Source organism: Thalassophryne amazonica, chromosome 17 (genome assembly GCF_902500255.1).
Source record: "Thalassophryne amazonica chromosome 17, fThaAma1.1, whole genome shotgun sequence".
NCBI lineage: Eukaryota > Metazoa > Chordata > Actinopteri > Batrachoidiformes > Batrachoididae > Thalassophryne > Thalassophryne amazonica.
This window is the reverse complement of record NC_047119.1, coordinates 26,758,479-26,784,364: the sequence shown is the minus strand read 5'-3', so window position 1 is coordinate 26,784,364 and position 25,886 is coordinate 26,758,479. Positions and strand designations below refer to the sequence as shown.

The 25,886-nt window shown below is 39.0% G+C and overlaps 1 protein-coding gene across 2 annotated transcripts in view; it reads right to left on the bottom strand.

Annotated features, from left to right (window-relative positions):
- Window positions 1-469: 469 nt before the first annotated feature.
- The window catches only part of fubp3 (far upstream element (FUSE) binding protein 3), a 53,643-nt gene continuing 28,226 nt past the window's right edge, over window positions 470-25,886 (bottom strand). For both annotated transcript variants that reach the window (XM_034191900.1, XM_034191901.1), the window contains exons 8-19: window positions 21,360-21,458; window positions 21,119-21,223; window positions 20,352-20,454; window positions 19,823-19,923; window positions 19,312-19,441; window positions 12,276-12,436; window positions 11,934-12,007; window positions 11,723-11,799; window positions 4,839-4,895; window positions 4,522-4,572; window positions 2,528-2,655; window positions 470-2,057 (exon numbers count right to left, since the gene is read on the bottom strand). In XM_034191900.1, the coding sequence (XP_034047791.1) occupies window positions 2,049-2,057; window positions 2,528-2,655; window positions 4,522-4,572; window positions 4,839-4,895; window positions 11,723-11,799; window positions 11,934-12,007; window positions 12,276-12,436; window positions 19,312-19,441; window positions 19,823-19,923; window positions 20,352-20,454; window positions 21,119-21,223; window positions 21,360-21,458 (1,095 nt within the window). In that variant the 3' untranslated portion in view covers window positions 470-2,048. The remainder of the gene's footprint in view (window positions 2,058-2,527; window positions 2,656-4,521; window positions 4,573-4,838; window positions 4,896-11,722; window positions 11,800-11,933; window positions 12,008-12,275; window positions 12,437-19,311; window positions 19,442-19,822; window positions 19,924-20,351; window positions 20,455-21,118; window positions 21,224-21,359; window positions 21,459-25,886) is intronic.

Sequence of the window (25,886 nt, the reverse complement as noted above, 5' to 3'; positions counted from 1 at the left end):
TCACCATGGTTACACCTAAAAAGTCAAGACAACTGTAGTCGGACTACAAAGCAGATTATGATGAACGATTTTCCTTAAAGTCAAAGAATGGTAAGTATAATGCGAATGGGTCAGTATTTACATCATTTTCTATTAACATTTTGGAATCATTGCAGAACAAAAAATGGGGGGGGGGGGGGGGGGTCACAAATACAGCAATACAAGGCATCAACTTTGATGTTAAACTGGCAGCTGTTGACTAAATATTAGACATTTCTAAACGCATATGGCAGGTCTTCATTGTCCAGCTCTGAAAGCTTCATTTTCCGTTTCATACATTGTAATTGGAAAAACCAGCACAGTGCCCTCCACATATGCAATTTCAAGACTGCATGACCCTGTTACACATTGGCAGGGGGAGGGAAAAAAAAAAAAAAAAGTGTTGCAGTTAACATTAAAAACTAGTAAAGATAATTCAACCAAAAAGAGATGCTTGCGGAGAATTTATTTGGATTTGAGAACTGGAAATTGTCTAGAAAATATATATTTTCTGCTTATAAAACATACAGTTGAGCTTTATATACCTTCTGTGCATCATCTGTTCGCATATACAATAGAGGTCTTAGAAAGTGAAACCAAGAATATTCATCATTTAGCATCAGAGTGTAACAAAGGACATCAAACATTGTCAAATGAAAAGTCACCTTAACAGTACACAAAGGTAGTCTTCAAAGTTTTAATACATGGTTAACTGTACACAAGGAAAAAACTGAAATTATATCCCTTTTCATTAAGAAATTATGTTAATACCAGAATCATTTTTCCATAATGCATCATTTATATAATTTATATTAGACCACACAAAGAAATAAAAAAAAAAATAAAAAAAAAATAAAAGTTATTAGCACTGGACTGAGTCAAACGTCACACTGAGCCCTCGTAGGGACTCCGCGGCCGTTAGTGAACTGGGTGGTACCTAATAGGGTTTTTTGATCATAATACTTAAAACATAAAATTACAATTATCACAGAATTACAGAGGCTTAGCAGTCTTGAATAGGTACAGAAATAACATACAAAAATTTTTACTATTTCTCTTAAGATGCAACATCAAATTTCAAATCACAGTCACAATCTTTGAACATTTTCAGTAAGAAAACAGAGGGACAATTTTCCTGCAATCATGACCACAGGGAAAAGAAATATGAAAACATTTTAAATTAACAGTCAGATACATGAGCATATATACATACTTTTACAAGGTAGCAAAGGCAAAGGGAAAAAACAAAAAAAGCTATGTGCAACATCCCCTAAATCCTATATATCAGATTATAATAAATTAGCCATGATATTTCCATTTGAAAAAAAAAGAACATCTTAAAACTACAAGTTAAAAATATTAGAGAACCCATCTGTTTCAAAAGTGAAATAAGATATTGCACCTTTTTTTAAACCAGAGTACAATAAAATGACAATGAAAACAGCATACAATGCACAACAGGAATTAAATAAGAACTACTGCCATTTGCCGACAATCCATTTTGTAACAAAAATATATTTGCCGTAACAAAAAAACAAAACAAACAAACAAAAAAAAAAAAATCACAGTTTCATTTCACTGAATTACGCAAGAGGAAAACATTTTACACACTTTTAAACATTTTATGACGTGACAAGTGTATTCAAGACTGCTAAGCATAATAATCATGGTTCTGTTACAATATAACTATGAAAAAAAATATAGATCATATTGCCTTTTGAAATGGTTCATTTTGGCAGTACAATCCAAGTCAAACAGCAAAATATAGAAAACAAAAAAACAGCTCTCTCAAGTCCATAAAGGGATCTCAAATATACTGTCTATTCAAAATATCAGTGTACACAAGCATTTAGTAGCAAATAAATGTTCCTGATTTAGAAATATTAATTTATAAGTCATTCTACAGCTAGTGTTTCTTACTAAGTCTTCCAGGCGCTGCAAGTCTAGAGCCCAATATTTTAAAAAAGGAAAAAAAAAAAAGAAAAAGGTAATTTCATCTTCACTTCAAGTCTTTCACCTGGGCGTCTCCTCTAATGATCCTGCAGAAAGACAGTAAATCATTAATCAAATCATTTCCTCAGACTGGATTCCACCGATTAATTAAGAAGGTTCAGAGCTTCATCCGACCTATGGGATCCTTCTTTCAAAATGTTAAAACTAGGTTGATTAATATGACAAATGCAACATTTTTTGCTCAAAGAAAGAAAGATAATGGTCATGGTTTGTTTAGGATAAAGAACACCCTAAATCTGGTGGACAAGAATTTGACTGATCCCCGAGGAAGATCACTGACCATCAGTGCACACAGACGTCACTGTGTTGAAATACGGCTTAAGTATCTTTCTCAATGTTGTGTGTCAGACTGTCCAATACAGTTCCAGCCACTAAAATCACACTGTCCTCTCACATGCAGACCTGTTATTTATCTATTTTTAATTAAAAATCATCACAATTTGAACAAAGCTGTGCTGCGACTCCGGGCCCATCAGCGCTGGGGTCTGATTCTTACCTGAAGACCCGGGGCTTGTGTCTGTTGTGCACCCTGGTTGAAGTATGCCAGTGGCTGTCGGTAGAAGTCAACCCAGGTGCTGTACTCTGGAGCAGATGTCTGCTGTGATCCAGGACCAGCGGTCTGGCCTGACAAAGAGGGGATAAATTAAGAAATACAAAGATAAGCAACAAACTAACAAATTCATAATGAAATCCTGTGCCGCTGAAGGCCGACTGTTCTACAAAGTGCTGCGTTTTTAGTCGTTTACAACAGGTCATCTTACAGCAATAGTCGGGGGGATGAATACAACCCCTGGCAAAAATTATGGAATCACCGGCCTCGGAGGATGTTCATTCAGTTGTTTAATTTTGTAGAAAAAAAAGCAGATCACAGACATGAAACAAAACTAAAGTCATTTCAAATGGCAACTTTCTGGCTTTAAGAAACACTATAAGAAATCAGGAAAAAAAAAATTTGTGGCAGTCAGTAATGGTTACTTTTTTAGACCAAGCAGAGGGAAAAAAATATGGAATCACTCAATTCTGAGGAAAAAATTATGGAATCATGAAAACAAAAGAACGCTCCAACACATCACTAGTATTTTAGTGCACCACCTCACAGCTTGCAGTCTCTGAGGCATGGACTTAATGAGTGACAAACAGTACTCTTCATCAATCCGGCTCCAACTTTCTCTGATTGCTGTTGCCAGATCAGCTTTGCAGGTTGGAGCCTTGTCATGGACCATTTTCTTCAACTTCCACCAAAGATTTTCAATTGGATTAAGATCCGGACTATTTGCAGGCCATGACATTGACCCTGTGTGTGTTTTTGCAAGGAATGTTTTCACAGTTTTTGCTCTATGGCAAGATGCATTATCATCTTGAAAAATGATTTCATCATCCCCAAACATCCTTTCAATTGATGGGATAAGAAAAGTGTCCAAAATATCAACGTAAACTTGTGCATTTATTGATGATGTAATGACAGCCATCTCCCCAGTGCCTTTACCTGACATGCAGCCCCATATCATCAATGACTGTGGAAATTTACATGTTCTCTTCAGGCAGTCATCTTTATAAATCTCATTGGAACGGCACCAAACAAAAGTTCCAGCATCATCACCTTGCCCAATGCAGATTCGAGATTCATCACTGAATATGACTTTCATCCAGTCATCCACAGTCCACGATTGCTTTTCCTTAGCCCATTGTAACCTTGTTTTTTTCTGTTTAGGTGTTAATGATGGCTTTCGTTTAGCTTTCTGTATGTAAATCCCATTTCCTTTAGGCGGTTTCTTACAGTTCAGTCACAGACGTTGACTCCAGTTTCCTCCCATTTGTTCCTCATTTGTTTTGTTGTGCATTTTCGATTTTTGAGACATATTGCTTTAAGTTTTCTGTCTTGACGCTTTGATGTCTTCCTTGGTCTACCAGTATGTTTGCCTTTAACAACCTTCCCATGTTTGTATTTGGTCCAAAGTTTAGACACAGCTGACTGTGAACAACCAACATCTTTTGCAACATTGCGTGATGATTTACCCTCTTTTAAGAGTTTGATAATCCTCTCCTTTGTTTCAATTGACATCTCTCGTGTTGGAGCCATGATTCATGTCAGTCCACTTGGTGCAACAGCTCTCCAAGGTGTGATCACTCCTTTTTAGATGCAGACTAACGAGCAGATCTGATTTGATGCAGGTGTTAGTTTTGGGGATGAAAATTTACAGGGTGATTCCATAATTTATTCCTCAGAATTGAGTGAGTCCATATTTTTTTTCCATCTGCTTGGTCTAAAAAAGTAACCATTACTGACTGCCACAATTTTTTTTCCTGATTTCTTATAGTGTTTCTTAAAGCCAGAAAGTTGCCATTTGAAATGACTTTAGTTTTGTGTCATGTCTGTGATCTGCTTTTTTTCTACAAAATTAAACAACTGAATGAACATCCTCCGAAGCCGGTGATTCCATAATTATTGCCAGGGGTTGTATTTTAACAATCCAGTGAAGGCGAACTCACCCCACACTTTATTGTACTCAGGGCTGCTACTCTGGGCTTGGTTCTGCTGACCTGCAAGCAAACAGAAGAACAAGTGCTCACTTTGACAAACTTTTGGTTATCTTCAAGAAAAAAAAAAAAAAAAATCTCTTAAGCAACTTAGGACAAAGTCAAAACCTGGATTTTTTCTTAATGTCCAACATACTGAGAAAATGCTGAACAAAAATGACTGAGGCCAAATCAAATGAGAACTAAATTTAAATTTCCATGCAAAATAGAGTAATAAAGGTAGCCCAACCAAGACAGATGACATAATTTCGTGCCCGTGTAACACTTGCCTAGCTTCTTATAATACTGCTCCCAATCCATCTGGCCCGTCTGGGATCCATCGTGACCTGAAATCAGACACGGATAACTGATTTACCGACACATTTTGTGAAACTGCAATGTGATGCAATGCAAATTTTAAAAATCACCTCACATAAGAGGCTGCTAGCAACAGGAAATATGTCCAGATGTTGAAGACTGCAGGAATTTAAGAGGTGTGCCTGAGTCCATACACTATTTTATATGTGATCATACAAGAATATTTTCATGCCACAAAGCATTAAGCGGAATTAGTTAAACCCTTAAAGGAATGGAATGAGCAGGGTACAGTACGGTAAATATGTCAATAGTGTATTGTGCACAAAAGGAGATAAGTGAGGGAAGCAACCAAAATGGCAACTAAGTTACAAATTTCAGTGGCTGTGATTGGATCAAGCATACAACAAATTTTTCTGTAAGCACGTTTCCATTACCATCCAAACTGCGCAATTTAAAGTAGTGAATTGAAAATACTTTTCATGGGAACATGTATTCCCCTCAAGCTCAAGTACTGAAAAATGTTGCAAGAGGTTTTTCAGGTGATTAACAAAAAAAAAAAAAAAGGTGGAGGGCTTGTTAACCTTATAAGAGCTGATGTTTTATATCTATATTATAATAGCCAAGTGGCCTCTGTGTGTGTGTGTGTGGCTTTGATCACGGACAAACTGCGGAGAGTTGACATTCGATGTTTGGTGTGCTTATGTACTTTGGGTCAAGATGAATGCTGCGAAAACAAAGTTGAGAGGGCTAATATTTTCTGGAGAAATTAGCGATATTAGCTAACAACAGTGACCAATGGAGGTTGTGTTGCAATGCACTATGGGAGCTTGAGGTTTTGGGGTTTTAAATGTTATTGTGGTTCATGTTAGTTTAACAGTGTTGCTAGAGTTCTTGATTTGTGTTTTGCAGTTCGAATGGGTTAGGCCAGAGGTGCTCAAGTTCAGTCCTCAAGATCTACCTTCCTGACACTCTTAGTTGTCGCCCTGCTCCAACACACCTGAATCCAATGAAAGGCTCATTAAAAGCCTGCTAATGAGCCTTTCATTGGATTCAGGTGTGTTGGAGCAGGGCGACAACTAAGAGTGTCAGGAAGGTAGATCTTGAGGACTGAACTTGAGCACCCCTGGGTTAGGCAGTTTCCTTCAGTGCCACGTTGCCGTTGCCATGTGTGAGAAATATACTGCGTTTGATGTCTTTCCCCCACCGTCTCTGCTTGTGGGTATGTAAAAATAAAAGCAACTGCTTGTGGCAGAATGCAGAAGACACAAAAACCTGTGCGTACGTACAACTGTGATCACGGACAAACTGTGGAGAGCTGAAATTTGCTGTTTGGTATGCTTATGTAATTGGGTCAACGATGAACACCACCAAAACAGAACGTTGACAGATCTAATATTTTTGAAGAAACTACAGATATTAGCTAACAACAGTGAACAATGAACATTGATATTTACATTCTAGACCCTCACACAGCAATCCAGCAGGGGGCAGTAAATCGTCTATATATTAAAAGTGTGTGCGTGTGATTTTATTTAGTAAGTTCAAAGCAAATACATAATATAATTGTAAACGTTAAAAATACATGGCTGACAAGAAAATGAAAACATTCATTGTGGTCCATTTAAAAATCAAATGATAATATTTATAATAATAATGTGTATATGATAAGAATGTAAACAATTTCTAAATACATTAAGACAGTAAGTTAACATTAAAAAAAAAAAAATGTAATTAACAGGAAATAAAAGGGCTGAGTCCTCCTAAAACTGTTGAGGTCTAAGGTTCTAAAAACAACCTGGCTTCACATGCCATTCCAATTCATTATAGAAACTTTGCATAATTTATCACCCTTGAAAAATGTCAGCTCTCTACTTTATAAACACTACCCAATCTAGAGCCTGTGGATCCCCACCTTTACTTCACCATAACTACTGGAATTAAAGTTCTTACCAGAGTATTTATAGACGACCTCTCGCGAGAGGACAAAACCCAGCTGTCAGATTCCATCACTCAATGGATATACTGACATTTCACTATGTTGCTTTGCAATGGTGGGCAATGTTCAGCTAATCTGATAACCAATAATTATTGACGCTAATGTTTTTGCTAACTGATTAGCTTTTCAGATAACTTTTAAAACCATTATCAGCTCAATTATCTTTCGATACATTTAGTTCTGATAACATTTTTTTCTGGTAAAGTGAGCAAAGTTCAACGGTCAAAAATGTTTGTAAACCCTAAAATCAAACATTTTAATCCCTGTCGTGTGTAGATCAGTGGTTTTTGACAGACTGGCTGTCACGTGCTGATGACATCATTAAGCGCATAACGTGATTGGCCAGTTGATGCAGGGAGCATTGTGCGTAGAGTAGTTCAGCTTCACTTTGGACGTTACAGTGTTATCTGCTTGACACAAAAACAAAACAGACTAATTTTAACATTTTATTTCTTTGTGGCATGGGATAATTGAATCACCAAGACTCAGTGGGAGAGAGATGCTCTCACAGCGCAGCTGCAAGAACTTCTCTTCACTATTTCCGCACCATTTGGATAAGCAGGACGCTTTATATGGATTATTTCTTCAGATGAATCTCACTAAAACTAACAGGTAAGAATTTATATTTACTACGCGTGTCTTTTACTCTGCCAGTCAATGCATTAATGGACATATTTCAATCGTGTGAAATGTGTGAAAAAAGCGGCAGCTTGTAGCTCACAAATGGCGGTGTATGTAATACTGAGATAGTGACTTCTAATACTGTGTTTTACTGCTTTTGAAAGATGAGTGTTTGTGGTTTTATTTTTTTATTCATTCATTTATCATGTGTTCTTTGTGTTTGTGATCCTTGTATTTACCCAGCAGCCCCTGTGGTGCTTAAAGTGAAACTGGTTTATCAGAAGCCGACAGTGTAATCTGATGTGGCTGCCTCCAAATCAATATTAATAGTTATTGGTTATTTGTAATAAAGATACAATTTTTTTAGCAGTTTATCGGTTTAGTGTCATAAAATATAACTTTTCAGTTAACTGATTAATGGTTTATCAAAGCTAACTTTTTGGTTAGCTGTGCCCACCACCACTGCTTTGTTGACATTGTGAAAATGTCAATTTTTCCACCACTCTGTTATGGAAACCCACCTACAGTTCCATGATTGTGTGAGAGAAAGAGCCACTGCTTAATCACATTGAAAGGAGCCAGCTGAGGTAGTTTGGGCATTTGGTGAGGATGCCCCTAGTTGTCTCCCTAGGGAGGTTTTCCATTTCCCAGCTGGCTTGAAAATGTCTCGAGATTCCCCAAGAAGAGTTAGAGGACTTGGCCAAGGATCGGGAAATGTGGGATGAGCTGCTTAGTCTACTGCCACTGAGACCATACCAAGCAGAAAATGAATGAATGAGTGAAGATTCATGCAACTTTTACATTCTGTATAATGACCATCTACATCTTTCCAGGTTACCCCCAAGTGCAGTCTTAAATAAATATAACAGCAACATATTTCCTGTGCTTGTTTTGTCAAAATGTAGATCAGTGAGTGTGTTTATTCACAAAGCAGTAGCCTGTACCATTTGTGCCCATACGTCCAGGTATATCCTAGGCTCTCTGGAAACTTACTCTGCTGCTGCTTCTGTATATAGTGCAGCAGATAAGTGAATATTTACTGAGGGATCCTTCAAATGGTGATGCAAGCACCAAATTTGGCACACTTACTCCTTAGACATTACTTTTAAAAATGCAGAGTGGCAACATGAACTTTCAATAGGTGACCAAGAAGGGTCACTTGAAGAATTACACAGGGGTCAAAATTTAAAAATGCTCCAATCATATTGAAAGGTATTCCATATTATTATCACTTTACCGGGGCATTGCTGGGCCGGTATCATAGATTTACGTCGACAGCATCTGGCTATACCTGCCCGCTGTGCGTAAACAAATGATGTCATACGCGCGAGCAGCCCAAGAACTGCCCGCAGAGGTGGGGGTGGGAACAAAAGCTGTCCGCAGAGGAAAAGATAAATAGGCGAGAAGTGTGTTTTGGTCCCAACATTGATATTCCGGATGATTTTCTCATGGATAGTACGACAATGAACAGCAGCTAAAGCAGCCAGCTTGATGAGAAGGACGCACTCCTGAATTTGAACAGCAGCGCGCGCGCCAGGCGACAAGGCAGAAGTGAGCCAACTTTTTATGTACGTGTTACATGTTATGTATCTCAGTAAAAAGTGATAAAATGCAAATAACATGCTGTTGTCGTGCGGTATGTATTTTTCTGAGTCCCTCCATCCATCCCGTCGCCCGCAATGACAGCTATTCGCCCGAGTTAGACGAGGGCGAATAGCTGTCATTTTGGGTGACTGGGCATGGACGTCGGGTCTCTTGTAAATGCATATCACCCCTCAAAAGCATGTTATTGTATTATTATTTGTCTAATCATAAAAATTTATCTGTGAATGAATGTTATGGAGTTATGGGGTAAAAACAGCAAAAACACTGAGAAAGGTCAATTTCAGTTTGTACAGGGGACAAAAGTTAAAGTTGCTCCAATTTTGGTAAAAAGTGGTGCAAATTACTTCCTTTTCCTTTTCAAAACCATATTCACTCAACTAATAATTTGCATAACTTTTTACCAAAATTGGAGCAACTTTAAACTTCTGACCCCTGTACAAATTGAAACTGACCTTTGTCACCATTCTTGCCATTTTTACCCCACAGCATTCATTCACAGATAGTCCAAACTATACCTTTTTGGAATCTTTATGATCAGACAAATAATATGGAATACCTTTCAATATGACTGGAGTAATTTGGTGCTTGCATCACCATTTGAAGCATTTTTTCAGTTATCCGCTGCACTAATGCGAAAACGTGCTTGTCACAATGCGCACAGCAAAGAGATTCAAACAAAATACACATATGTATCAATGGAGATTTAAATAAGGAGCTAAGATAATAACAAAATGTTCAGAACAAAATAGATTTTCATGATTTTTGGTGCTTTATTAATTTCTAGGTAGGTTTCATGACTGAAGATGACACTAAATTTCCAGGTTTTCCAGGACGTGTGGCCACCCTGTTCTCATCAAGTGTGGTTTGGACACAGCAAATTTATACAACCCCTGGCAAAAATTATGGAATCACCGGCTTTGGAGGATGTTCATTCAGTTGTTTAATTTTGTAGAAAAAAAGCAGATCACAGACATGACAAAAAACTAAAGTCATTTCAAATGGCATCTATCTGGCTTTAAGAAACACTATAAGAAATCAGGAAAAATAATTGTGGCAGTCAGTAACGGTTACTTTTTTAGACCAAGCAGAGAGAAAAAAATATGGACTCACTCAATTCTGAGGAATAAATTTTGGAATCACCCTGTAAATTTTCATCCCCAAAACTAACACCTGCCTCAAATCAGATCTGCTCATTAGTCTGCATCTAAAAAGGAGTGATCACACCTTGGAGAGCTGTTGCACCAAGTGGACTGACATGAATCATGGCTCCAACACGAGAGATGTCAATTGAAACAAAGGAGAGGATTATCAAACTCTTAAAAGAGGGTAAATCATCACACAATGTTGCAAAAAATGTTGGTTGTTCAGTCAGCTGTGTCTAAACTCTGGACCAAATACAAACAACATGGGAAGGTTACTAAAGGCAAACATACTGGTAGACCAAGGAAGACATCAAAGCATCAAGACAGAAAACTTAAAGCAATATGTCTCAAAAATCGAAAATGCACAACAAAACAAATGAGGAAGGAATGGGAGGAAACTGGAGTCAACGTCTGTGACCGAACTGTAAGAAACCGCCTAAAGGAAATGGGATTTACATACAGAAAAGCTAAACGAAAGCCATCATTAACACCTAAACAAAAAAAAAAACAAGGTTACAATGGGCTAAGGAAAAGCAATCGTGGACTGTGGATGACTGGATGAAAGTCATATTCAGTGATGAATCTTGAATCTACATTGGGCAAGGTGATGATGCTGGAACTTTTGTTTGGTGCCGTTCCAATGAGATTTATAAAGATGACTGCCTGAAGAGAACATGTAAATTTCCACAGTCATTGATGATATGGGGTTGCATGTCAGGTAAAGCACTGGGGAGATGGCTATCATTACATCATCAATAAATGCACAAGTTTACGTTGATATTTTGGACAATTTTCTTATCCCATCAACTGAAAGGATGTTTGGGAATGATGAAATCATTTTTCAAGATGATAATGCATCTTGCCGTAGAGCAAAAACTGTGAAAACATTCCTTGCAAAGAGACACATAGGGTCAATGTCATGGCCTGAAAATAGTCCAGATCTTAATCCAACTGAAAATCTTTGGTGGAAGTTGAAGAAAATGGTCCATGACAAGGCTCCAACCTGCAAAGCTGATCTGGCAACAGCAATCAGAGAAAGTTGGAGCCAGATTGATGAAGAGTACTGTTTGTCACTCATTAAGTCCATGCCTCAGAGACTGCAAGCTGTTATAAAAGCCAGATGTGGTGCAACAAAATACTAGTGATGTGTTGGATCGTTCTTTTGTTTTTCATGATTCCATAATTTTTTCCTCAGAATTGAGTGAGTCCATATTTTTTTTCCCTCTGCTTGGTCTAAAAAAGTAACTGTTACTGACTGCCACAATTTTTTTTTCCTGATTTCTTAGGGTTTCTTAAAGCCAGAAAGTTGCCATTTGAAATGACTTTAGTTTTGTGTCATGTCTGTGATCTGCTTTTTTTCTACAAAATTAAACAACTGAATGAACATCCTCCGAGGCCGGTGATTCCATAATTTTTGCCAGGGGTTGTAGTGCTCACCTCCCCATATAAAACTAAGCCATTATTAAGCCATTTATAGGGAGACTGAACTTACTGTGTTCCTGCTGGCCCTGTGGCTGCCAAATCTGAAACGTTGTACCCCATCCTCCAGTCATGAAGGCCTGAGCTCCACTTCAAACAAAGGATGACAAGGCAAAAAGATGAGCCTGGGCAAACGCACTTCAAATAATTTCTTATCGAGGACACCTGACCCAATATGACTTGAAAAACAGATGGACGAAAAAAGATGAGAACTTGAGACTCACTGTTGTGGAGGACTGGTTGGCCCTTGGTTGTAGGGATTCATACTAAAGTTGCTGTTACCCCCCATTCCTGGGGCCTAGAGAAGAGAAAGGCAAGGCAAGTGATGGACCACACTTGTGTTTATAGGGAGCCAACAGGCAAGGTCAGAGGGCAGGACGAGGCGCTGATGCACTCCATTAAGTCCATTTGATGGATTCTTCATGTTTAACCCCTGCTGACATCCTGCTGGTCACCAAGACCACGGCAACCCAGCTCCCCGGCTAGCATCCCATACAGACATGTGCGCTCATGAATATCAACCCAAACAATAGCATTTTGGAACGGGGCAGAGTGAGACCACCTACCCCAATTCTCTCATCAATCAGCTGGCGGGCCTTTTCCAACTGCTGAAGGGTGCCACGGATAGAGAAGATTCGCACGTTGGGGTCTGTGTTGGGGGGAGGATTTCTCTGGAGCTCCACATGGGCACGAGACTGTTCTTTGATGTTTTTTATGGTCTCTCCACCTGCAAAAGCATTAGGTTAATGAAAAATTTAGCAACCAAACGAACATGTATTTCAACTAACTAATAATCTAAACAAAATTGCAACTCTACATCCTCCTCGTGCCAAAGTGGCCAGTGGGTTTACTGTCACTGATGTGACAGTGCTACCTTAGAAGCCCACGGCATGCGCCTTACCACTTATCTAGCATTCTCTACGTTAACATCCGTGGAAATTGGGAAACAAAAGGAGACATCTCCTGCACGCCACCCCCGCCTCAGAACCACATGCCAGCTTCCCGACACGTAGAGAGAGAGACAGCGCAATTATACCAGCAGGGAGAAAACATAGCTGCAGAATAAAAGGGCCAAAATTGAAGCGTATCCTCCTTTTGGGATATTGTTTCTCTTCTACCCTTTTCATTCTCGACTTTGTTGTATCCTGATGAGAGAAGGGAGCATATAAGGGGGCAAACAACCATTCCCCTCCCCAATGACCATCTGAAGGAAGAGGCTGAGTGGGAAGACACCAGGGCTGTCCCAACATCAATTACACATTTGTTCACTTAAGGCTGACACTCTGATGACCCTGGGTGACCTCAGAATGAAAACGCTCATCAAAAATCTCTCCTCCTCCTCCGGCAGCTTATTCCTCGCTGCCAACAGACTGCACATGGATCATTAACCCATTGTCAACCAAATTAAACTTCTGCCTTAATGAAGCCATTATGAGCTCTTCCAGTCAGACGGCAGAGAGCAATGAAGACCCTGACTATTCATTTCATGGACTGGCCGGCACTAAGGACAGATAATACGGTCCTTATTAATGAGACTGGTTTAGTGAGCTGGAGAAAAAAGGGATGCAAGAGTGCAACTGGTGACTACATTCAGGGCAAAGCCACAGACTGGTTAGCTGCTGGTGTGAAAAAGAGATCCAGACCTCAAGGGGGAAACACCAGTAACAATGAAAGGCACACTGAAATAGTGCACAAACTGCTTTACAATGTTCATAGCAACTTATGGCAAAACTGCACCAGAGTGTAGCCATTCACCACAATTAGATTAAAAGCTACATAAACAGCAGTTTGTGTGAATTCAGTCCAAGTCATTTCATGATAGAAGAGGTTCTTATTTAATGTGGGTAGCCAATGGAAACACAAAGCTTATTTCCATAAGATGCTCAAAGTTATTCTAAATATTCAACATTCCTTCCATGTTAATTCAGTTCAGTTACTTCAAAGTGAAAATTTTATATACTAAATTCATTATGTATAAACTGTTGCATTCCTAATGTCAAGCCTGTCAATAAGCACAGACAATGTGAGAAGGGTCTCACCCAGGCTTAGGAGAAAAACAGGACTATTGCTCAGTGGTCCAGTCTTTTCAGATTAAAGTAAATTTTAGTAATCAAGGTCCGACGGTCTGGAGGAAGAGTGGGGAGAATTCAAGTTGCTTGAAGTCCAGTGCAAAGTTTCCACACTATGATTTTTGATGCCATGTCATCTGTTGGTGAAGGTCCACTGTGTTTTGTCCAAGTGGACGCAGCTGTCTACCAGGAGATTTCTGAGCATTTCATGCCTTCACCTGCTCCAAGGTTTATGGAGATGCTGATTTCCTTTTCTAGCAGGACTTTGGCACCTTCCTACAGTGCGTAAACTACAAGTAACTGGTTTGCTGATGTGAAGTGGACCCCATAGAGAAGAAGGGTCTTTACTGTCCTCTGCATTTTAACCCATTCTAATTACAGTTGGACACAATCCAACCACTAGGCGCAGTGGACAGCCACAGTCCAGCGCCTGAGGACCAACTACAGATGCCCAGAGTGCCCGAAGGAAACCCACACAGACACGGGGAGAACAATGCGAGCTCCGCACAGAAAGGGCGGGAAGCGATCCCACAACTTTCTTACTGTGCGGAATCAGTGCTTACCACTAATCCACTGTGCCACCCAATGATCCTTCTGCAGAACCTGTGGGGTGTTGGTAAGTGGAATCTGAGACATGAGACCAAACAATACAGACAAGTTGAAGGCTGCTGTCAAAGTAATCTCGGCTTCAGTAACACCTCAGCAATGCCACAGACTTATCACCTCCATGCCACAATGCATTCATGTAGTAATTTGTGCAAATGGACCCCCAACCAAATATTGAGTGCATAAATCAAAGTAGTTTTCAGAGGTTTGACATTTATATATTATAAATGATTTTTTTTTTTGACTGATGAAATATTTTAATATTTTGAGATACACTTTCAGCTTTGAGCTGTAGGCTGTAATAATCAAAATGGTAAAAAAAAAAAAAAAAAAAAATGTTTCTATGTAATAAATCTAGAATATATAAAATTTTCACTTTCTGAAATAACTTTAAAAATGCCCACCTCCCTGGAGTGTTCCGTTCTTAGATGCACCTGTACACTACAACCAAATCGATTTCTACAATATAGAAAGTGAACAAGCATTTAATCATTTGTTTTTATATAAAACAAAGTTAACTAAAATTATTTAAGCTGAACACAAACTAACAAAGTGTAGCTGTACCACCTTTAGTACCAACAGCCAAATGCTTCCACCACTGGCAGATCATTGCTGTCGTGGAAATTTGACTCATGTTTCTTTTGCAAAACTGCTACATTTGAGCCACAAGGGTTTTAGGATGAACTTTCTGTTTCAGGTCCTGCTACAGCATCTCAATGGTGTTTAAATCAGGAATTTGAATAGTACGAGACACAGCTGATTTCTTTTGGAGCCATTTAAATGTGGAATACTATTAACATTGACTAATGTATTGCTACAAAACCTAGTGTTGTTGGAGCTTTAAGTCAGCCTGATGACATAACTCACTTCTTCAGGATATTCTAGTTGATAGAACTCTTATGTCCTTAAATTATGACAAATCTCCAAGTATGAAAGTAAGAAATGAGGGAGCCAAAGCTTTGTCGCAGCACACCTCTGACAAACCTCAGGCCAAAGTAGCAATATAATCCACATGTGGAGTCAAACACATTTCAAACCAATAATTCTATCAAAATATGCCACTATTCTGTGCACTATGGTTCTTACGCTCTATTGGAGCCAGTACTAAAGACAGAGCAGATTGGTAGGTGGCTTGATTCATTAAGCAGTATGTGTTGGGGGTCAAAACAGAGGGGCAATGGGCTGCATATGGCATTGTAAAGATATTAATCACCACATCCTTTAAGGGATGGCTGACAGCACCCAGACCTACCGCCACTGCCACCATATTGCCTCACTTCATATGCTAATGCACAGAGGGGGACACAACGCCCAGGTTTATTTGTTTCCCTCGCCCCACTACATGCACAAAAGCCACTTGACATTTCTATTGCCATGTTTTTATCTTAGGTAAAGAGGCCCCCTTGGACTCCACCCCCCAATGTGCATGCGCGCACATGCATGCACACAGTTTCTTCCAATGCAATGGTCAATGACTTTTAAATAGCTGGCAATAGAGTGGACATGAATAGCCAATAAGCTAATTCCTCCTTTTCATTCCCTCCCTGCACTCTATTGGACTGAAAGACCCTCATTAGATGCCAGGCGGCCTTCCACATGATTGAGGGCTGTTATTATGCACCTTTAACAATTAATGTCACATTACACACATTATCCCCGTCATTAAGCCCTTAGTGAAGCCAATGAATGCCACTTGTGTTGTATACATGAGCCCCGGAGGGATAATGGAGGGTGGTCACCCACCTCTCTTCATCAGTTTCATGCAGTTAAAGAACACGAAACAGCATTCAGTTATTACCATTATTATTATTATTTTTTTAAAATCCATCCAGGCAGCTACATACACTCATTTAGACTGTTCATTTCAATATTCCTCAAATTGTCTTAGAATGCAACAAAAGCAGAAGAGACATGACAAACTAAATGAACCAAACACTCGCTTCACTTCAAGCATCAACATCATGGATAAATAAAATCTTAATTTTGTGTTCGTCTTATAAGTACTGTATGTGGAAGCTTATGCAGGGACATAAAAAGTGGTGTCTCCCAGAAACCTTTGGGTTGAGTTTGTGAGGTCGCAGGAAAGTGAAAATGAAAAACTCATGTTACTTGTACGTGTCTGCATACAAGACAACATGATTATCCAAACACCCAAATTCCTGATAGCTGAATGAACAACAGATGAAAGAAAACTGGTTCAGACTGGAATACATAAGAACTGGAACTTGGTAACAAGCTGCACAATATTTCCAGGCATCTTATACTTAACATTAAAGCAGTTCTGTAGAAGTGACACTTTAGCAACACCAGTGATAAAGTGGGCCATGGGAAAAAGGGGGTGGGGGGGAAAAAAAAAATACCTGAAAGTTTTTAGCAAGGGCCAAAGGCCAGAAGCCCTACGCGGGGGGGGGGGTCTGGGGGTTCTCCTCCAGAAAAATTTCAGATGTCACATGCATTCTGGTGCATTTTCTGGTTTATTTACCCACCAATAAAAACTCCAAAAGATGTAATTTTTTTTGTTGGGACACTCAATTTTTCAACCCCACTCTTTTCACACAACTTGTATTGTGCTACTGGCCTTTCATTCAAATAACATACATTGTGGTTCCAAAGACTACACTATAAAAGAAATAATTCAAAGAACTCAAGAATAATAATGATTCCCAGTATCAATTCAAATGGAACAATAGGATTATTTATGGCGCAAACTTGTTCAATCTTCACTCACTTCTGACTATTCCTAGTTTTGGCAGGAGCTTTGGAGCTATTGATAATCTCCGTTTTCACATTCTTGGCCGCCTTAAAATCCTTACAAATGTGTTTTTACTTCAAGTTCCGATTACGGTACATTTTGAAGTTAAAAATTTTTTTTCTTACAATAGAAAGCTATTTTTAGACAAATGAAATGGCATGAAAAGTAATGTTTACATGTAGTAATGGTAGATTAATTCATTCAGCAAATGTTTAAATTTGTGGTGTGGGACAAGAAATATATTTCTTAAAATATAAAGAAATATGAAACAGCAATGTGCTATTGTCTTTGATTACATGATAGTTAATTTAAGCTTGATACTTTTCTTGTAGTTACGGCAGTAACAATGAAAAAAAACTGCAGCTTTATTTGTTAAAAATAGCTCAAACACAGCTCGACTATTCAACATCAGCTGCAGCTAAAAAGCTAATTTAGCTGTTAAACTTTAGCAGAGCACTAATATCACATTACTTTCATTCACTCACCTCAGACAAATTTTTGTCTGTTGCTCAAACTCAATCTTGTGACTCACAGAGTTAAACTCATGCCGGTATGCTAACGGCATTAGCATTTTCAGCAGCTAGGAGCTTCACCTCCACTTAATGCATGATTACTGGAGGAAAAACGCAGCTCATAACTTTTAATGTCCACTACAAGGTAAACCGTGAGGAGAACCACCATGTAGTCCCCAAAAATATGATTTAATAAACTTTCAAAACCAAAACAAATTAACCCTTCTTTAGAAATTATTGGTGGCTTGCAAACCAACGGTGCATTACCGCCACCAACTGTTTGGGCGTGGCACTGAAAGGAACTGAATGAATGGATTCTGGTGTATGTTGGCAATAATAACTCTGAAACGTTCACCACATGAGTAAATTCCGGAAAACTTTCATCACTGCAACACTAAGTTAACAAGAAACAACTATCACTAGATGGCAGTGGTACTGGATTGCTTTAGAATGTCTCAGATTTGTCCAACAGAAAGCATAAAGTAGGACAAGGACAGAACCTTGGGTACACAATAGGGCAGAGCAACAGAAAGGAGAACAAACAGCAACAACTGAAAAACATCTAAGAGAGGAAGGCAACACGACGGGAATGGCAAAATTAGCGACTTTATGAAGATATGGCTTCTTTGCTTTGGGGGATTTTAAGAGGAAAGGTTGACCATGTTGGAGGAAAGGCATCTTCTCATATGGTGATACACAAGTGTCAAGTGCTGTCATATGTCCAAAGTGTAGCACGTTAACATATATCAGCATTAAAATAATTTGGGAATGTGAATAGGTGTGGGGTGAAGTCATCGTACATCATGTCTCAATGAAATTGTAGGGCATTGAGATGGGAGCAGTCTATACTGGAACATTTGACTTCAAGAAAATGATTGTGGGACATGGGAACATCTTGTGGGGAGGTTGGAGATGCACTGGGGTTGGGCTGAAACTTACTAATGACTGACTTACCAATGCAGTCTCTTACTGGGACTGCCATCCTCACTTGCTTTATTTTTGTCTTTTCAACCATCCAATATTGTGATCACTGGACTGTATACATTTGTTTAGCATGTTCTGAGAAGTTGGTATGCTTTCATTAGCTACAGCAAATTTTCAACACACTGATTCTGGTCTGATTGAGATTTATTCCTATAATCTAAAAACAGAGTTGTTCCTGACCACTGTCAACAATGTGCTCACTCATAGGGTGAGTAAAGTCTACAACCTTGATGTGCATCATACTTTGGAATAAGAATGTCATGATATGGCAATGAAATATAATTAAATCTACACTAGAGCTCACACAGATATGCCCTCCCAATTCCTTGGTATGGACTTGCTGTTCAAATCACACTAAAGACTACACAGATTCAACAATACAAGAAGAAAATATTCTTTTGCAATAGTGTGTATGAAAATATTCTAAACTCCAAAAATTAATTTCAGTATAGTTAAAAACTAGGCCAAAACCCATAACAATTATATTCACAACGTCTGAGTAGTCTGCTTTTCTAAATATTATATTAAAAGGAAAGCCAGTAATAAATTCTTAACTATGTATGCAGCCGTCAAAAGTACTTGTGGTTTCAACGGGTGCTAACCAGGACCACATCTTGAGCAAAAAAAACAACAACAACAACAACAACAACACTTATTTGCTGAAGAAGTGATTCGTTACCTTTGCCAATCACAAGGCCACATTTGTCAGCAGGTACTGCATATGTCACCTCTTGAAGTCCACCAGAGCCTCCCATGTTATAGTCCCCTCGCCCTCGGCGTCCCATCATACCCCCAAACCCATCACGCTCCTACAGGTACAGGAAAAAATTTTTTTTTTTTTTTTTTTTTTAACTTGCATGAAAGACTGTAGAATGTTCACTATAATTTCCACTAACTAAACAAGCACTACGGTGACACACAAGTGAAACTAATACTGATAAATGTCTCTGTAGGCTGTCGCTTCCAGTTCAGTTTCATGTAATTTAAAGCATTCATTTAACTTAAACATACAAATACTTGTAATCAAGCACCTGTAAGTGTAATTACTGGTGACTGAAATGACTTATTTTCCCCATAAACAATGTTTTAACAAGACACGCACAAAACCAAAAAATGTCTACCAATGCAAAGAAGATCATCATGTAATAAAGTTAGTAAGTGTAGACAAACGCCCATATAAGACCATTTACCTGAGCTGTTTGAATGAGCTCATTGATGAGGTGGACTGCGTGGTGGCAGTGGTCAGGCTGGCCCATCACCTGGGCAATTCGATCAGGACTGATTCCATCATCTATACAATAAAAATAAAAAAGAAGGGTGAAAATTTCATAAGGCTGGTTTTTAATTTCACATGGATGTGGACTCACTGGTAAGCACAGGGCCATAGCAAAGTTTGAAACAACACCAGCAGTTGCAGAAGTGACGTAAGAACGTTCAGAATGATGAATCGTCTAACAAAGATAACAAAAAGGAAGTGGCAGTAAAAATTCTCTAGTGAGCATATTGGGGCGGGGCTTACTCTGTGAGGTTTTGAGAAGAATGCCGAAAACAAGTACAAAGCTACTTTAAGGACTGACTGATGAGTAAAAAGTGCATTTTTTCCATTTCTGCATTTCTGTAAAGCATTACATTAAGACACTGTTGTGTCTTAACGTAACAAAGCACTTGAAGCGTACGCAAATATGTTTTTCTGCTTCAAGCCATGGTTCATCTTCTGACCTTGTTTGAACTGAATCCTGACTCCAGCATCACTCTGAATCTTCTTGATCATCTCTCCATTTCTACCAATGATGATGCCAACAGCAAACCTTGGCACAACCACCTAGAAGACGACAGGGAGAAGGCATTCAGAAGGGCCGACTTGATTAATCTCACAACTGGATGATTACATAGTATTCGAAGTTGTAATTCAAGTCCACTTCTACATAATGTGATGGGACTGTCAGTGAGGTTGTCCAACTCATACAATGATCATTTGACAACAGCCACTCTACAAAGCAACACAGTGGGTGTCTAACTAGATGTTGACAATTGCATGAATGGTAAAGGACTACATGGATAAAATGTTTATTTAATTTATATAGCACCAAATCACAACAAAGTTGCCTCAAGACACTTCATACAAGTAAGGTCTAACCTTACCAACCCCTAGAGCAAGCACACCTGGTGACAGTGGTAAGAAAAAAAACTCCCTCTGATGACTTGAGGGAAAAAACCTCAAGCAGACCAGACTCAAAGGGGTGACCCTCTGCTTGTTCCTACATGACTTTACGCTTTACTGTAAAATGACAGATTTAAGAAGCTAGTTCAGTGTAGAAACTGCAAACACCTTTTCTATTTTCATGGACAAAAAGAAAGTTATAATTTTGGTAATATATAATAAAGGATTCTGCAAGCCATAATCCAAGTGTGCCTCATCCAGCCCCTGGGCTGCCAATATTTTACACTTGTTTTGCAAAATACTAGAAAAACAAAGAAAATCTTACATCCAAGCTGTTTCCTCCCATTTTAGGGCCAAAATCTCCTCTGCCGACCCTGAACTCTCCTTGGTCCTTGTCCCTGATGAGCTTCACCACAAGTTCACGGGCTAGCTAAATGGAATACAAATATTAAATTGTTGATGAAATGTGAGAGTTCCAGAACTTCAAGTGTTTCAGGAGGTTAAAACGTGTACAACTGACTGTAAACAAGACAGACAGCAGCACAATGAGCTTGCATAAGACGGACCTGTACTTTGTGGGGATCCCCAGTGATTCTCAGGGGCTTGTCTGCTCCAGTAGGCATGGGGTCATCCTGAATCATCATCATCTGCACGCCTGTTCTCTCCTGCAGGCAAAGGAACAAAAACACACACTAAAGTTAACCTGTGGCCCAAATTCCTATTTGCTCTGAAAGGTTCGCGGCCTCGCAGTTTAGCGGATTTTTTTTAGTGCAATTGTGCATGCTTTTTTTTTTTTTTTTTAACAGCGCATTGTGTTCCGCGTCCTTATCAGGCGGGCCGGTCACGGCACCGGTCAGCATCACCGCGATTGCTCTCACTGCCTCCGATGCGCTTTCTGCGGGCTCGGTAAATGCAGCAGCAGGCCACTCACACTGCCTTTCTGTCTGTTGTGCTGAGCTGCACAAAATCTGGCAACAGCTCCAGAGACTACGCTCGCTGTTTTGATCCGGATGTTGACCGCAGCCGCAGAACTCCGTAGCCACCGAGAGAGGACTTGGATTCTTTGCGGGTCCCGCATCCGTACCTCCGGAGACAGTGAGCAAAGGGAGAGCACACGCATTGTGTTCTGCGTGTGTCTGTTTATAATCTTCTCGCACAGAAGAGAGAGAGAAAAAAAAAAAAAGTGTTTACACAAGAGAGAAAAGTGAGAAAATGTTAATGCCTGTTTGAGAAAAGTGTACAAAGTGTGTAGTGAGGGGTTTTACAGCCTTAAAACATCTATAATTGCAAAAAATTGCCCTGACTACTTCGCAGATTTCACTTATCGCGGGTTATTTTTAGAACGTAACTCCCGCGATAAACAAGGGACCACTGTGTGTGTGTGTGTGTGTACACACACACATATACATACATACATACATATACATACACACATACATACATACACATACATACATACAACCCCTGGCAAAAATTATGGAATCACTGGCCTCGGATGATGTTCATTCAGTTGTTTAATTTTGTAGAAAAAAAAAAGCAGATCACAGACATGACACAAAACTAAAGTCATTTCAAATGGCAACTTTCTGGCTTTAAGAAACACCATAAGAAATCAAGAAAAAAAGATTGTGACAGTCAGTAACGGTTACTTTTTTAGACCAAGCAGAGGGAAAAAAAATATGGAATCACTCAATTCTGAGGAATAAATTATGAAATCACCCTGTAAATTTTCATCCCCCAAACTAACACCTGCATCAAATCAGATCTGCTCGTTGACATTGACCCTATGCCATGACATTGACCCTATGTATCTTTTTGCAAGGAATGTTTTCACAGTTTTTGCTCTATGGCAAGATGCATTATCATCTTGAAAAATGATTTAATCAGCCCCAAACATCCTTTCAATTGTCCAAAACATCAACGTAAACTTGTGCATTTATTGATGATGTAATGACAGCCATCTCCCCAGTGCCTTTACCTGATATGCAGCCCGATATCATCAATGACTGTGGACATTTACATGTTCTCTTCAGGCAGTCATCTTTATAAATCTCATTGGAACGGCACCAAACAAAAGTTCCAGCATCATCACCTTGCCCAATGCAGATTCGAGATTCATCACTGAATATGACTTTCATCCAGTCATCCACAGTCCACGATTGCTTTTCCTTAGCCCATTGTAACCTTGTTTTTTTCTGTTTAGGTGTTAATGATGGCTTTTGTTTAGCTTTTCTGTATGTAAATCCCATTTCCTTTAGGCGGTTTCTTACAGTTCGGTCACAGACGTTTACTCCAGTTTCCTCCCATTCGTTCCTCATTTGTTTTGTTGTGCATTTTTGATTTTTGAGACATTGCTTTAAGTTTTCTGTCTTGACGCTTTGATGTCTTCCTTGGTCTACCAGTATGTTTGCCTTTAACAACCTTCCCATGTTGTTTGTATTTGGTCCAGAGTTTAGACACAGCTGACTGAACAACCAACATCTTTTGCAACATTGCGTGATGATTTACCCTCTTAAGAGTTTGATAATCCTCTCCTTTGTTTCAATTGCCATCTCTCGTGTTGGAGCCATGATTCATGTCAGTCCACTTGGTGCAACAGCTCTCCAAAGTGTGATCACTCCTTTTTAGATGCAGACTAACGAGCAGATCTGATATGATGCAGGTGTTAGTTTTGGGGATGAAAATTTACAGGGTGATACCATAATTTTTTCCTCAGAATTGAGTGATTCCATATTTTTTTCCTCTGCTTGATCTAAAAAAGTAACTGTTACTGACTGCCACAATCTTTTTTTCTTGATTTCTTATAGTGTTTCTTAAAGCCAGAAAGTTGCCATTTGAAATGACTTTAGTTTTGTGTCATGTCTGTGATCTGCTTTTTTTCTACAAAATTAAACAACTGAATGAACATCCTCCGAGGCCGGTGATTCCATAATTTTTGCCAGGGGTTGTATATATACACACACACACACAAAATTGTGGCAGTCAGTAACAGTCACTTTTTTTAGACTAAGCAGAGGGAAAAAAATATGGAATCACTCAATTCTGAGGAAAATATTATGGAATCATGAAAAACAAAAGAACGCTCCAAAACATCACTAGTATTTTGTTGCACCACCTCTGGCTTTTATAACAGCTTGCAGTCTGAGGCATAGACTTAATGAGTGACAAACAGTACTCTTCATCAATCTGGCTCCAACTTTCTCTGATTGCTGTTGCCAGATCAGCTTTGCAGGTTGGAGGCTTGTCATGGACCATTTTCTTCAACTTCCACCAAAGATTTTCAATTGGATTAAGATCCGGACTATTTGCAGGCCATGACATTGACCCTATGTGTCTTTTTGCAAGGAATGTTTTCACAGTTTTTGCTCTATGGCAAGATGCATTATCATCTTGAAAAATGATATCATCCCCAAACATCCTTTCAATTGATGGGATAAGAAAAGTGTCCAAAATAACGTAAACTTGTGCATTTATTGATGACGTAATGACAGCCATCTCCCCAGGGCCTTTACCTGACATGCAGCCCCATATCATCAATGACTGTGGAAATTTACATGTTCTCTTCAGGCAGTCATCTTTATAAATTTCATTGGAACGGCACCAAACAAAAGTTCCAGCATCATCACCTTGCCCAATGCAGATTCGAGATTCATCACTGAATATGACTTTCATCCAGTCATCCATAGTCCACGATTGCTTTTCCTTAGCCCATTGCAACCTTGTTTTTTTATGTTTAGGTGTTAATGATGGCTTTCATTTAGCTTTTCTGTATGTAAATCCCATTTCCTTTAGGGTTGATTCTTAGACTACGGGCACTTATGTCCTTTGATCATATTGTATGAAAAACAGAAAAAAGGGGAAATTTCACACTTTTATAGTTATCTTTACAATGAAAGTGTGTTAAGAAATTTGTTCTAGTAGTCTATGATGACTTTTTCACCTTTTTTCAGCATCATTATATGCAAATATTGCCGTTTTGTGCTTGTCCCACACCTAGACTTTTGATCTTCAATGATAAAAATGAATGGTAAAGAACCATTTTTTCTAATGTTTTAAAATATCTCTGAATAAAATATCAGTAAAATAATCAAAACATAATTGGGGTATTCAATGTTGTGATTTTTTTTTTAAAGAAAATGTAGTTGTCCCACACTATTGCCGTAATTTCCACCACAACACTGTAATGTCCCTTTAAACAGTTTGTATTAAAGATTGTTTGGGTAGTTTCTATGGAGATAAACAGTGACATCAGATCACATGTATATAGCGCCAAATCACAACAAACAGTTGCCCCAAGGCGCTTCATATTGTAAGGCAATGGTGTGGTGGAATTTACATTTACAAGGCCAATAGTGCCCGTAGTTAAAGAATCACCCTTAGGCGGTTTCTTACAGTTCGGTCACAGACGTTGACTCCAGTTTCCTCCCATTCGTTCCTCATTTGTTTTGTTGTGCATTTTTGAGACATATTGCTTTAAGTTTTCTGTCTTGACACTTTGACGTCTTCCTTGGTCTACCAGTATGTTTGCCTTTAACAACCTTCCCATGTTTGTATTTGGTCCAGAGTTTAGACACAGCTGACTGAACAACCAACATCTTTTGCAACATTGCGTAATGATTTACCCTCTTAAGAGTTTGATAATCCTCTCCTTTGTTTCAATTGACATCTCTCGTGTTGGAGCCATGATTCATGTCAGTCCACTTGGTGCAACAGCTCTCCAAGGTGTGTTCACTCCTTTTTAGATGCAGACTAACGAGCAGATCTGATTTGATCTGATCTGATGCAGGTGTTAGTTTTGGGGATGAAAATTTACAGGGAGATTCCATAATTTATTCCTCAGATTTGAGTGAGTCCATATTTTTTTCCCTCTGTTTGGTCTAAAAAAGTAACCGTTACTGACTGCCACAATTTTGTTTTCTTGATTTCTTAGTGTTTCTTAAAGCCAGAAAGTTGCCATTTGAAATGACGTTAGTTTTGTGTCATGTCTGTGATCTGCTTTTTTTCTACAAAATTAAACAACTGAATGAACATCCTCCGAGGCCGGTGATGTTGGACAGGAGCCAAGTCAGTTGCTGTGTTACACCTGAATCAGG